Here is a 13,035-nt window from a genome sequence, read left to right as displayed (position 1 = left end):
TTGTAATGAAATTGCATGCATTGCCAATTAATAGGTTGGCAAAATGCACCCTTATATTAAAACCTCTGTTCCTTTTAACCATGGCTAAAGTACCACATGAAAGCAAACCTGTGGTGTATGGATTCAGAGTATCAAAGTTTAAATATACTCAAGTATTGGATAGTTTAACTGATTGTTGAATTCCATCCACAGTTCTGCATAACCTCATTCTTTCATCCCACTACTGTGTACATGACTACCTATCCAGACTTTCTTTATTCTCTTAAATCTGTAGCCAACCTATGTGCAGAAGAGCATAGGCATGTGTGAAGGGATAAAAAAAAAATGGTGCCGTTGGTCTGCCCAAAGACCGCACAGAGTGCTCTGCTGCCAACAGTGCCTCTGGTAATTATAGACCAGAGCTGTGGAGATTGTTGCTCTCCTGGCTAAACTGAAACTAAACCCCCTATTTCATGCTTAGTATTTGCTCCTTTCAGTATATGAGTACCCCTTGTTTAAAAACTGTTATTTTTGGGCTGTAGCTTGACTCCCTTCTGTTTATAGTTCAGCCTAACTGAGCTGAAATATAGAATAACTGTCCAGTTAAAGCAGTAGTGGCTTTGGGCTTTGAAGATGGTTGCAGCTCTTGCAACTTATTTTGTCTAATGTCTTGTTCAATAATTACTGCTGTCAATATATTTGATTAATATATTAATAGCATACTCTCTACTGCTATTGAACTTCCCCTAGTTGTAACTCACTGCGAGTAAAATCAAAATAACCATAGATTTTCCATTTCTAAGGTGTAGGTTATGGTATAGGAAGCTAATGAACTGGATCTGGAGCTTGAATTAATTTAACAGTGCAGTCACTGTTCTAATTATGCCATTGAAAACAAAACTTGATTTAGGATTTACTATTTAGCTTGTCATTCTCACTGGAAAGTTTACTGAGGCTTCCACCCCCACGCAATCCAGATCACACACCCATAATAACCACACTGTACTTTACTGGAAAGCTGCTGTTGTTTTGAGGGCCCCAGTCATTGGGCTACTCCTCTTCAAAGACTGTGGTCTGTGACCTGCTGCTCTAATCATGTCAGGGCGGAAAGGACTGTGGGCCGCTGTAATTGGCCAACTGGATGGGTGGGTAGCTTCTTCTGTACATCTGTCATTGGATGTTGTGTAGGATGGCAGCCTGCTGAAGCCTTTTGTTGAAGGTGAAATGGGCTTGGTACACACTAACCTACATCTAAATTGCTATTTTTTCCTGTTGCATACTTTTTTGGGGTAAAATCTGTGTGTGTGCTCTTATTTGGAAAGGAAAGAGGGTTTTTTGCTGTGGACCCCATGTAGCATCTTTTTTGTTTGGGTCCCTAATGCCATACTTTGTCTTGTCATGAGGCACTTAAACTGTTGTTTGGCGTGCCATAAGTGCTTGTTGTACCAAATATATGTCTAGTTGGACCAGTTTTACAGAATGGACCAGTTTTTGATTGAATAATTCCTCCTTTGGCACAGCCTGCTAATAGTATTTACATATTGTGTATCTGTTCCATCTTGTCTCAGTATTCCCATTTCTACTCAGCCAATACAAACTTTACCTCAACTGCTCTCATGTTTTGCAGGTGAAGAGTTTTCTCAAGCCTTTACAGCTTGAGTTCTTTGAAAATATGTTTGGGTTTTCAGGGCAGTAAGCAGCATATCAATAGGGCTGTTTTTAACGCTAAATCGAGAATTATTGATGGGCTTATTTTTCCTGACATTTGTATGCAGTATAATTTCCTAACATTGACCACTAATTTCTTCCCCTTTCCCCCCTCTCTATTCTCAATAGCCACAATGAACGGAAGGTGACCTGCAAGCATCCTGTCTCAAGCTTACCCTCACAAGACAATTGCATCTTTGTCGTCAACGAACAGTAAGTCTCTTGTTTTTTTGCTTTTTAGAATGTCACTGGGTAGCATTTGTGATCACTACAGTATGCTGATGCAACTCCTGATGTCTAGGCGGCATTGCACAAGGCTACGCCTTGCCACCCTCTATTTACAGTACTGCCCCTTCAGTTCAAAGCCTCTTCTGTCCAGTGCTTCTTCATTGATCTACGGTATGTTCATAAACAAGTTCCTTAGAAATAAGAACTATCTTACCAAATGGAATGCCACTATTTAGAAACTTCTTAGATACTCATTAAATAGATTTTATTAAGTGCATAATTATTGCTGCAGTTTTCTCCAAATGCCCTTGCCAACCCTTGATGCTAAGGGATGCCAATAACAAAGCCATTGTATCATGCATACATCAGCTACCAGATGCAGTGATTCACACCAGTGCAGCGATTCACAGTTCATCCCTTGCTTTGAGCTGGATAGGAGTTCATGGCCTTTTCAATTGTCATTATGGTCAAAGATATGTCCCCTAACAATGTTATGTCCATGTGATATTTTACACTGCTTTCAGCACAACAATAATCACATGTCTGCTCATATGACTGGATCAGAAGCAAGTCATCTTGAACTTTTACTTCAAGGAGAACGACTCTACAAATTTGTCAAACTACACTTTTCTTACACGTTTCTTTCCATCTGAGGAATCGTCAGTACTCCCATTTAACTTCTTTATCTCCACCCATGGGTCTCATAATGACGTCTGGGCAAAGTCAAGTGCTCTGTCCAGAGGTCTGCAGGATGTCCAACACCGAAAAGGGAGGGTAGATGCATTTCTATAATTTTGGCCTCCTTTGTAGAATCCCACTCAAATGTACCTTTGTGTCCCAGTCCGTAAGTGTGCTAAATACATATGTACTAGGCTGTGCACCACAACCCACACCATGACACTAGGCTCAACTTTGATCTACCACCCTAGCTATTTTAGCTTAAAGTTGCGCAAAATGTATCAGCTCCACTCAGTTTCTCACTTCCCTCAGAAACCCCCTGTGATAGCAGATTCTCCATGACGTTATATTGTTGAGCTGAAGTTATGCCATACCAACTGCTGTGACTTATGTTATTGAGCAATGAATGCTGATTGAAATATTTTCTGCTTCAAGACAAGTATTAAGTATTAAGTCCAACTATTAGTGGAGTAGGAATTCCTAATGTCCCATCATGGGCTCCAGTTTCAGCTGGTTTAAATATGTGGCTTAGTAATTAAGATCCTGGTTTTACTAGAATATGATCTATTGAGCTTTTCTGTTTCACCGAATTCTTGAGCTACATTTTGTTCACAAGAAATGGAGTAATTGGAAAATGATTGCAAAGAAGCTTGTTGTGCTAAAACTGTCACTGCACTCTCTTGACAAATTCCTCCCCTCACTGTGTTACTCTCACATCTCTGCTGTTTTTCACGCCGAGAGGCACTACATGCCGCTGCAAAAAGATATCTCATTTGGCAATTAGTGTTTGCCATCGTAAAATAATCTGCAAAATGAATATCGGATGTACTGTAGAACTCCACTTTGGGAAGGCAACATCAAAGTGATAAACCCACTTGACTCATTGTAAGCTTATTACAGTGCATTTCATCCAACAGTTGGCTCTGTTTTTAGAAAAAGTAATAAGGGGGAAAATCTTCACCCTAGACAAGTAATAAAAGGCAGAGACGGACTTAAGCTGCCACAGGGATAAAGAGGGCAGGCTGAAGATCACTGCCTAATCTGCTCTGTACTTTAAGTAAATCCAAAACACAAAATTTTGTTTAAATTTGGCACGATCATTTGTAGTACTAATCTAGTATAACATATAAAGAACATAAACTCAACCTTCAGACTATATGGTCAAAGTAAGGGCTGGGATGATATGCTTTCGTCCCGATTTGATTCTTTCACAATACATGGGTGCTTCAAATTGGTTCAATTTGTATTGCCTTTAACAACAAAGTTGAGCAATCCAAGAGACAATATATCATTAAACATTTCTAAAAACTAATTGTTTTATAAGAAGAGTGTCAGTCAGTCAGTCAGACATTTATTTCATTTGTAAAGAAGTACAAAACACGGATTTTCTGCTTTCGGTCTGTTTTGCTAGAAATGAATATGATGTAGTCGCCGTCAGTGGTACCGTATACAGAACAGAAAATATTAGGTGAATCATTGGTAAAAAAAAATAATCTCAGAATTGCTTTTAAAAATTATCTCGAAAAAATCGCGATACATATGATTTCAGATTTTTCCCACCCTTAGTAAAAGTAATACAAAACACACAAACAACACAGCTTAAAATGAAAAATGACTAATTCAGATGAAGAAAATCTAGATTAGGATTGAGGTAACAGATTTGAAAAGACAAACCGCCTATTTTACTCTACTGAAACTGCAGTTGTAACCTAGTCTAGGAAAAAATGGTCTGTATAATGTGTGAAACTTATTTATGCATCCATGATGTATTGTGTAATTGTAAGAGGGTGTGGTAGCCTCCAGTGAAGAGGCAACATGCAACAGGTTTAAAGAGAGGCGAAGATATTGTACCATACGGTGTAAGGATAATCGCCATTAATTACACTCAATTGTCTGCTTAGTAAAAATGACTATCTCATCCTTAAAACGTTTTGATGCAGATAAACGAAACCACAACAGGTGAGTCATTGATGCAATGGGCCTTGTGGTTGTTGTTGTTGTTGTTGTTGATGCACAACCCACAGTCGAATAAATGCATGACACAGAACGGACACTGCTGTGTTGTTACTGAGGGACCAACTTACTTGTACATTAGCCTCCACTAATCTGCTTTATCATGACTTATGGGTTATAAAAGGTTATATTAAATATACATCATACTTGTGCTCTCAGGTATGCTGTGATGTGTGAGCTACTGCTCAAGTCATGAGTCAGTCCCGTCTTTGACAGCTTCACCCACCTCAGTGAATGTCTCAGCATTCATTACTGTCATTACTGTACATGTCTGGGGCTATTTTTAGTGGTCCACATGACCATGTGCAAGCTGACAAGAGATTCTGGTATAACTCACGTGTAACACATGTCTACCAAGACATGATCTGACCATGTCTGCAATAATGTCCAGTGCAATTTAGGTTGGGCGATATGACGTTACGATACAGTTTATACTTTGGTAACTTTTCCTTTAGTATCTCTGGATGTATTAGACAATCAAAGCTTATGTTGAAAATCAATAAACCGGCCTGCATTATGCCAATATTGGATTTTTTTTATATGAATATGACAGGAATCTAGAGTTAAAGATGTTTAATTTCTAAATAGCTTTTGTATTTATAAACACTTTCTCAATTAATATCCAAGAAAATGTACCATTAGTATGATATATATTTATAAAAACATTATAAAAGTGCCCCTACTATAACATATTTTATCCACCCACTCCTTAGTGCAATTAGTCCAGGGTGGTGCTAGGTGGAAAGTCATTTAGCATATCAGGATGATACGTAAGCTAATCAGTCTTGTCTTGGATATGGTCAAATGTATAAATTCAGTACATAATGCCATATACTGTCTATGTGCAGTCTTCAAAACCCACATTTGTACTTTCATTCTAAAAAAAAATTCTTTCCTCTGTTTTGTAGTGTGAATTGTGGAAAATTGTGTCACCCATCGTTTAGCAGGTAATACACTAGGTGCAAATAGTTAACTGTGTGTTCTCCCCATTTGTTTTTTTATGTAAAACACTTGAACTTGTCTGTCTGTTAATAATCCTGGTTGTTGCACACTAACAACAGACTGGGTGTTTTGAATGGTGTTTTGCCTGATGACCTGTTATGCATTTGCATTCCAAAGTCCTGTAAGGTGCACATTACTGTCTGAACCTTTTGTTGTGTTCATCTTAGGGATGTAACAATTACCGGTGTAACGGTAACCTACAATAAAAATGTTGACAATAACAATTAACGTGTTCATTTAAAATATCAATATTATAACGGTGGATTACCACAATGTGGAAACCGCGTGTTTAATCCTTCCCAACTTCATCCGAGTCACCTGAAGTTGCCACGCGGGCGCACTGCGTTGCCTACAATGTGCGTTTCTTGAAGTTTTGATCATGGCTTAAGGAAGAGATGACAACGCTCAGGAGATTTATCAACCCTCGGAGAGGACTATGTCTGAATCATCGGCCTATTTTAGTTGTTATAAGAATGCCAAAGGACAGTTGATTGAGGATAGTTATACTCTTTGCAGAATGTGCAGGAAAAAAGTTGCTGCTAATATAAAAAATATCCCAATAATACCGAAAACGGTGATAATTTTGGTCACTATAACCGTGAGGTTAAATTTTCATAGCGTTACAGCCCTAGTTCATCTAAACAGCTAACCACGGGAAGATTGTTCACTTTTCCTGAGCTGAAGGTCAAGCTGTACACTCTTGATGAAAGTTGATCTTTTAAACATATCTTATACTGTATATCCCCGCCATTCAGTTTACTTTGCTGGCAGTAGAGATGGTCCGATAACCTTTTTTGCTTCCCTAAACCGATTCTGATACCTAAACTTGCATATTGGCTGATACCGAGTACTGATCCGATACCAGCGTGTCATATATTTTATTATGTTTTAACAGCTGTATACTACTATCCTTGTATGGATGTGATATGATTTCTACCTTTGTTGTTCGGTCTAGCTCAGGTTAAACTCTTTGTGAAACATGAACAAACACAAACAATGAACGCCACAGAATTTTCTTTTATTATCCAGTTTGGCAGTCACTTTTAACGGAAAAAGAACATAAATAAACTACGTTAACGTAGATATTCTTTAGGATTTTATTATGTGGTATCGGATCGGTGCAACAACCCCGATACAGATACCAGTGTTTTAGACAGTATTGGAGGCGAAACCGATACTGGTATCAGTATTGGAACGTCTCTAGTTGGCCGGTTAGTGATCTCCGGTTTGGTAGCTAACAAAAGGTTGTTGTGGTTTTTAGGCCAAAAGTTATCAAGAAATATGATCATTGTGAACTTTTTGATACACACAGTGTTCATTTTGTTTTGACAAACTCTCAAATTCTTTGACTTTATGAACACTCCTTCATGCTCTGTCCCGTATGGATGTACAGTCTACATGTACGCAGGTAAGAGTCCTTACTCTGTTGCTATGCTGGAGCTGGGTGATATGACCAAAAAATCTATATTATGAGACTTTTAGACATTTAGTTGTTATCAATAAATACATTTAAGAAATAATAATAATAATAATAATAATAATAATAATAATGAAATAGATACAATGCAAAATATGATCAAATATGATTTTAACCTATCCTTAAGGACAATTATATGTCTGCGTAATCAACTGAACAATCGTGTTTTAAATATGCTAAACTACCAAAGCTTTACCATTGGCTCTAATGTTCCATGCTGCCATGAGCCTAAGTGAGAATTTTGACTTACTTTTGTATTGTTTTGATAGGACAGCTCTTGAAATACACATGGTGACATCTGTCAACTTAGGTTGGTGAATAATGTTGGTATTTGTACATTTTTTGGTTCATCATGCAGCTCTCTGGTATTCTGGATCTCTGAACCTGTGATAGTTATATACACTGATATCTTGATCTGTGTATGCTTGCCTTGTCTTCTAGTCTTGTGTTGGTTAAAAAGATAAAGGTCAGTTTCACCACCAAACAAAGGTGTTTGAAAGCACCGTTATTTCTTTAGAAATGCTGTGTGATCATTTTAAAATGCACCCTCAGCCGCTTAGTTCAGTGTCCCCCCGCACCCCCGCCCTAGTGTGCTTAGAGCGCCAAGCTTCAGTGGCAGTGTAATCCCTCCTCAGTCTTTTTGCACACACAGACCCACACGGACACACATTCCATGCAGCAGGACCAGGCAGTGCTGTGACATTCAATACATATGGGTCTTAATATTTGGGGTTGTGTGTTGGCCCTGTGATGGACATGCAACCTGTCTGTAGTCTTTATTTGCAGATAGATGCTGGGTAAACCTATGCTGTATTGTCTGCACATACACAAAGCCAAAATGTTGCAAAACTAAACTCCTTTTCCCGGCTTTCCAGGTAAATTGGCTTAGATTTGAGATGTATTGACTTTGCTGTTGCCATGGAGGTGGTGAAGCTGTCTGGGGACCAGTGATGGGAATAACGGCATTTTAAATAACGGCGTTACTAACAGGAGTTTCTTCAGTAACGAGTAATCTGATTTGATTACTCTTCCCATCTTAATAACGCTGTTACCGTTACTGCCTAAAAATGTGGTGCGTTACTATAAAAGCTGTTCTCTTTCATCGGACCAACTTGATCTCTGAGCTGAGAGGCAAAGACTTTTTTTTTCTTCCTTGGTTAGTGGGCCGTGCACAAGACAAGCGCAAAAATGCTGATGATTGGCTGAGGTAGAGTAAACTTTTATGATAAGCTAATGAGAGGTAGAGTTGGGCGGGTGTTCGAAAGCACGCATAGTCGGACACAACGAACAACACAAGCAAGTCAGTCAACGAGAGACAGGTATGGCGAAGAGGGGGAGCTTTTCCTGCTGCAGATTTTCCCCTGTGGTTATAAAACAAAGGGGAGACACTTTGTTTCTCTCACTATATGACTCTAGACTGGCAACTCGCTCCAAAGCTAATCACTGTCACTCTCTCACTTCTCTTGCTCTATCTCTCTCTTTCTCTCTCTCTCTCTCACACACACACACACACACACACACACACACACACACCAGCGCAAAAGTACAACCATCAGGCCACTTACGTTATTTGCACTACAAAGAGTGTATCTATTTATTTATTTGTATTAATCCACTAGACATAATATCTACATACATGGCATTTGATTGGAGGCTAGTCTCACTTTGTCCCACAGCAATATTACAATATATTAGATGTGTGTACATTGTTTCTGTTAATAATGTATTAAGTGTCCATTTCATTATAATATTCAGATTTATCATAAATAACGGAACATGCACATGTATTTTAAGTTCCATTAAAGAGGGGTGGAGGTGGGGGTCACCTTTGAGCATTTACAATGTACTTGAAAGTAACGCATTAGTTACTTTCTGAAGTAACTAGTTACTTTTATAATTTGTAATTGAGTATCTAATTTAGTTACTTTTTGGAAGAAGTAGCTGTAACTAATTACTTTTTTTAAATTAACTTGCCTAACACTGCTGGGGACAAGCACTAACCTAAACAAGAAAATAGTAATGTATAGCATACAGACAGGTCCATGCTAACATTTTAAAGGAAGCCAGTTAGAGCAAATTTTCATTTCAAAATATATAGATTTGAAGCATTTGGTGGTCTCCATTGCAAGTGCATTGGATTTACTGTCAGTAGCTGAGAAATAAATACAGGAGAGGCCCTGATGAGGAATACTTTGAAGAGTTAAAAGAACTTAAGAGTTGTCCTCTGAATACACATCATCAACACTTAATTCACAGTATTTACAACTATTTTTGTATTAGCACAGGATTTGACTTTTCAAGTTTTTTTTTCTTCAATCATTATCATTTTGTGTTTAATAATTGACAGGAGTACCAGTATAGCTCTGCTTAATTCAGCTTCACATCTCCTACTGTTAACTATCTACCTGTAAACCAAAGCAGCCAATTTGACACACTCACCGCAGATTGATTATCAGACCCAAACTAATTGTCAATAATAATAAAAAACACACACACACAAAACATTTATCTTACATCAAAGTCTCTTACACTTTCTTCAACCCCTCCCAACCTTTTTGTTTTTCTATGTCAGGTCGACACACCATTGATTATGGTTCACTTAGGATTTCACTTGTCACTGGAAGTGCAAAAAATCCTTATTTTCTAGAGCGAGGTCATTAGATGGAATAGAAGGACAATCTCAGGGGCTACTCATCACTCTGCACAAGCAGCTCTTTTAGAGTAGTCAGTGGAAAATTGTGCACACTTCAACTCGGGAGAGCATTAGTCACCCATTTGTCCACCTAATGACTTCCTTGATGTATCAACTCTATACAGAATCCCCTTATTTATTCAGCCACTTGTGAATTCTAGTTATAAATAAATCTTTTTCATGTATGAATTTTTCTCATTGAACTAGCAATCATAAGATCTCAAATACATGTTGGTTAGATATTGGTGCTTCTTGTAGCTGAGCTTTACCTTGTAACAAACCATGTTAACTTTTTTCTAAATACAGGTAAGACAGATTCAGTCTGTGATTGTCATTGTTTTGTCTTTAATATCAGATCTTTCACTGTGCTGCACGGGAATGAACATCCTGTTTGTTGCCTGCTGTTGTGAGCCAAGCTCATGTTATCCCTTGTGATCCCTTTGCGTGTTTGTGCATCTTGAGTATGACAGCATGGAGTCTGAACTGTTAAACTGTTTTTAAATTGACTGGAGTTTGCCTTTTTGGGGTTTTTATAGTCTTTGTGTCTAACAGATGGATAGATGGATTTAAAGATTGATTTAGATGGAAAGTACATGTAAATGATGAATAAATGGATGAGTTATTGTTTATCAAATATAAAATGTCTCATTTGTTCTGAATGATACCAAATAATCTGAAGTCTATGAACGTTGAACATTTATCAAAAGGGCAGGTTAGATCGGGGAGTTGGCAGTTCCTGTCCTTTTTCAGGGACTGAAACCAGTATATCTAAGAGATTTCTTTCACTGCTGCAGTATTTCTGCTCTACTCTGGTTTTCCTTTCTTGTTCCCTCTAGACCACAACCCTTCCTAAAGAATGTAGGACTCCATGGGCCAGAGACAACTTATATCACAAGGTGTTCTATTCAATGGCAAATGTATTGAACTCAGTATGCTTTCAACTTTTGCTTTACATTTATTTTTGTCTTTTGGAGGCATCCTGACCTGATTCACTGCTGCATTTCAGTATGTCAGGCAGACTTTGCAGACCATTTAAAGCTGCCCATTTAAAGCCGACAACTGGGAATGTATCTGCAGTGACATGGTGGAGTAATTTGCTTGATTCACAGGCCCTTGTTGAGATCTCATTATAACAGAGAGTTTGAACTTCAAAAGGATGAGGGAACAGACAATAAAGTTTGCTTACTCCTATTCTCCTTTTGTTATCGATGTCAGTATACATAAATCGGCAGTCTATATTTCTGACTGATAATCTGCCTATATGCTCTTGGCATGCTTTGTGTCTTTCGTTTAGATCTGCCTCCAAAGTGCCAGCGAATGAGAACAAGGAACGGCCACTAAGCACCATGAGTGAGGCCTCCAACTACACAGGCGGCTCGGACTATGCCGCAAACCCCGGTAGCCCAGCAGGAAGAGTGAGTGACGCGCTCGAATAAAGGATAATCATGCATGCCAGTTAAGTTAAGAAAATAATGGAAAACCAGTCTAAAAGTCAAGACTTTTATGTTTTGTCGATTGAGCTTTCTTTGCTATTTACTCATTCATACTGTATTTCTAGCCATCAAGACCTTCCAAAAAAGTTCACAACTTTGGAAAGAGATCCAACTCCATCCGGAGGAATCCCAATGCCCCAGTGATCAAAAGAAACTGGCTTTACAAACAGGTGAGCAAGATTGTAGGACTTCAAGGAAAACATTTAGTCCAATAAATCATATGTGAATATGAATTTAGTGCAGATCATCTTGTGAATGTAAACTTTGTTGAAACGACTTTCCACTTTTTCCACATAGAACAATGTTAATGTCTCCCTCTCTCTGTAAGATTTGCAGCAACAGTTTTAGCACAAAGGAAAGTTTTTGATTTCTTACAGGATCTGAGCATTTCTTTGTCCAGTGTCTCTGTTCAGCCAGTCATCCAGTGCGAGCAGTCTTTAAATACCAATCCCTCATCACAGCTCTTACAGGACTTACAGGAGGGTGAAAAGGGGGTGCTTGATGCAGCTCTTTGCCAGACAGGACTCTCTCATGCTTCCTAAGTAGGAGACTCATTTAGTTTTGATTGCAGCCTCCCGGCGCTGTTTTGTGAACACACGATGGCTTCCTTTGGTAAAGCTACCAGCTGCTGTTTCTTTGGGGACTTCAATCATGGCGATGTAGATCAAGCACAAGACTCACAAATCTACCCTGAATAAAAGCTGGATTTGCACTTTTATTTTCCTGCCTTTTTGAAACCTGGAAGCTATTGAAGTCCTTGGCTGAGGAAAAGCTGGAGCCCTTCAGTTGATTCATTGGGAGAACAAAATGCCATGGTGATTGATGTGACGGTGAATGCCTTGCATTTCTGTTCCCACCTAAACTAAGCAAGATCTGACAGAACTTTTGATAAAGTTTACTCATTAACACAGTGTAAAAACAGAGGTTAATACCTTAATTTAACCGATCGAGAGGTGATGAATTAATGAAAGCAAGAGCTTTAAATCTTTTTGTTACATTTCTGATGTGCCTCCATTAAAAAACTGAGCAGCATCTGGTATTAGAACATTTTGAAATACTAATGTGTTAAACATGCTGGTTCATGGAAATGAATTTCCATTTAAAGTAAACTGCAGCCCACATGCCGTTTGACCATAATGACAGAGTTGTTGAGGTCCCTCCCCCTACTTTTGTCTCCGGGTGAAATCCACGATTAAGGACTCTGCTCAAGTTTTCCAATAAAGTGAATGGGGGAGTTAATACCCTTTTTCCTCACTCTTCATCCTTTTTAAGCAGCCGCAGCCTGAAAACTCATTTGATCATAGTATTGCGATACCAAAGAACAACTTTAGCTAAAGAGGTTTATTTTTGTTGTCCATTAAACATGCTTCCTCCTTAAAGTGAAAGCTGTTTATTTGGTTGAAATTATATACACAGTGGAGCACTCTCTTTATTCTATTTATACGATAACAGAAGTCAAATGTTTTCCCTAATAAAGTACCCTTACTCCGTCTCAGGCCAATACTATGTAACATTTGAGTGGCAGAAACACAAAGTCCAAGGAGGCTTTTTAGACCACAATGTGCAGAAATACATGCACAGAAAAACAAAACAGAAAAACAAAGTGATACCAGGTTTGTAGATGACCTGTCAATCAGTTGGAAGCATAAGAAGCAAAAGAAAGTTGTCAACAGCTTATATATAGCATACTTAAGACTTCAAAATACAAATTAAATGTAATTGATAGACTATAAATAGCATCTGTCTGTTAAGTCTTCTTGAACTTA

The 13,035-nt window shown here is 38.4% G+C and overlaps 1 protein-coding gene across 25 annotated transcripts in view; it reads left to right on the top strand.

Moving 5' to 3' along the window:
- Positions 1-13,035, top strand: part of LOC116694202 (pleckstrin homology domain-containing family A member 5) — a 79,368-nt gene that overhangs the window by 41,174 nt on the left and 25,159 nt on the right. For 15 of the 25 annotated variants that reach the window (XM_032523774.1, XM_032523771.1, XM_032523764.1 and 12 more), the window contains 4 exons: positions 1,816-1,899; positions 5,514-5,552; positions 11,071-11,191; positions 11,335-11,439. In XM_032523774.1, coding sequence (XP_032379665.1) covers positions 1,816-1,899; positions 5,514-5,552; positions 11,071-11,191; positions 11,335-11,439 — 349 coding nt within the window. Of the gene's footprint in view, positions 1-1,059; positions 1,125-1,815; positions 1,900-2,438; positions 3,020-5,513; positions 5,553-11,070; positions 11,192-11,334; positions 11,440-13,035 lie in introns of those variants that run through there. The other 10 variants (XM_032523785.1, XM_032523761.1, XM_032523769.1 and 7 more) reach the window with 5 other exon arrangements.

This window comes from Etheostoma spectabile, chromosome 8, assembly GCF_008692095.1.
Source record: "Etheostoma spectabile isolate EspeVRDwgs_2016 chromosome 8, UIUC_Espe_1.0, whole genome shotgun sequence".
Taxonomy (NCBI): domain Eukaryota; kingdom Metazoa; phylum Chordata; class Actinopteri; order Perciformes; family Percidae; genus Etheostoma; species Etheostoma spectabile.
The sequence above is the reverse complement of the archived record's forward strand: the minus strand, read 5'-3'. Positions and strand labels throughout refer to the sequence as shown.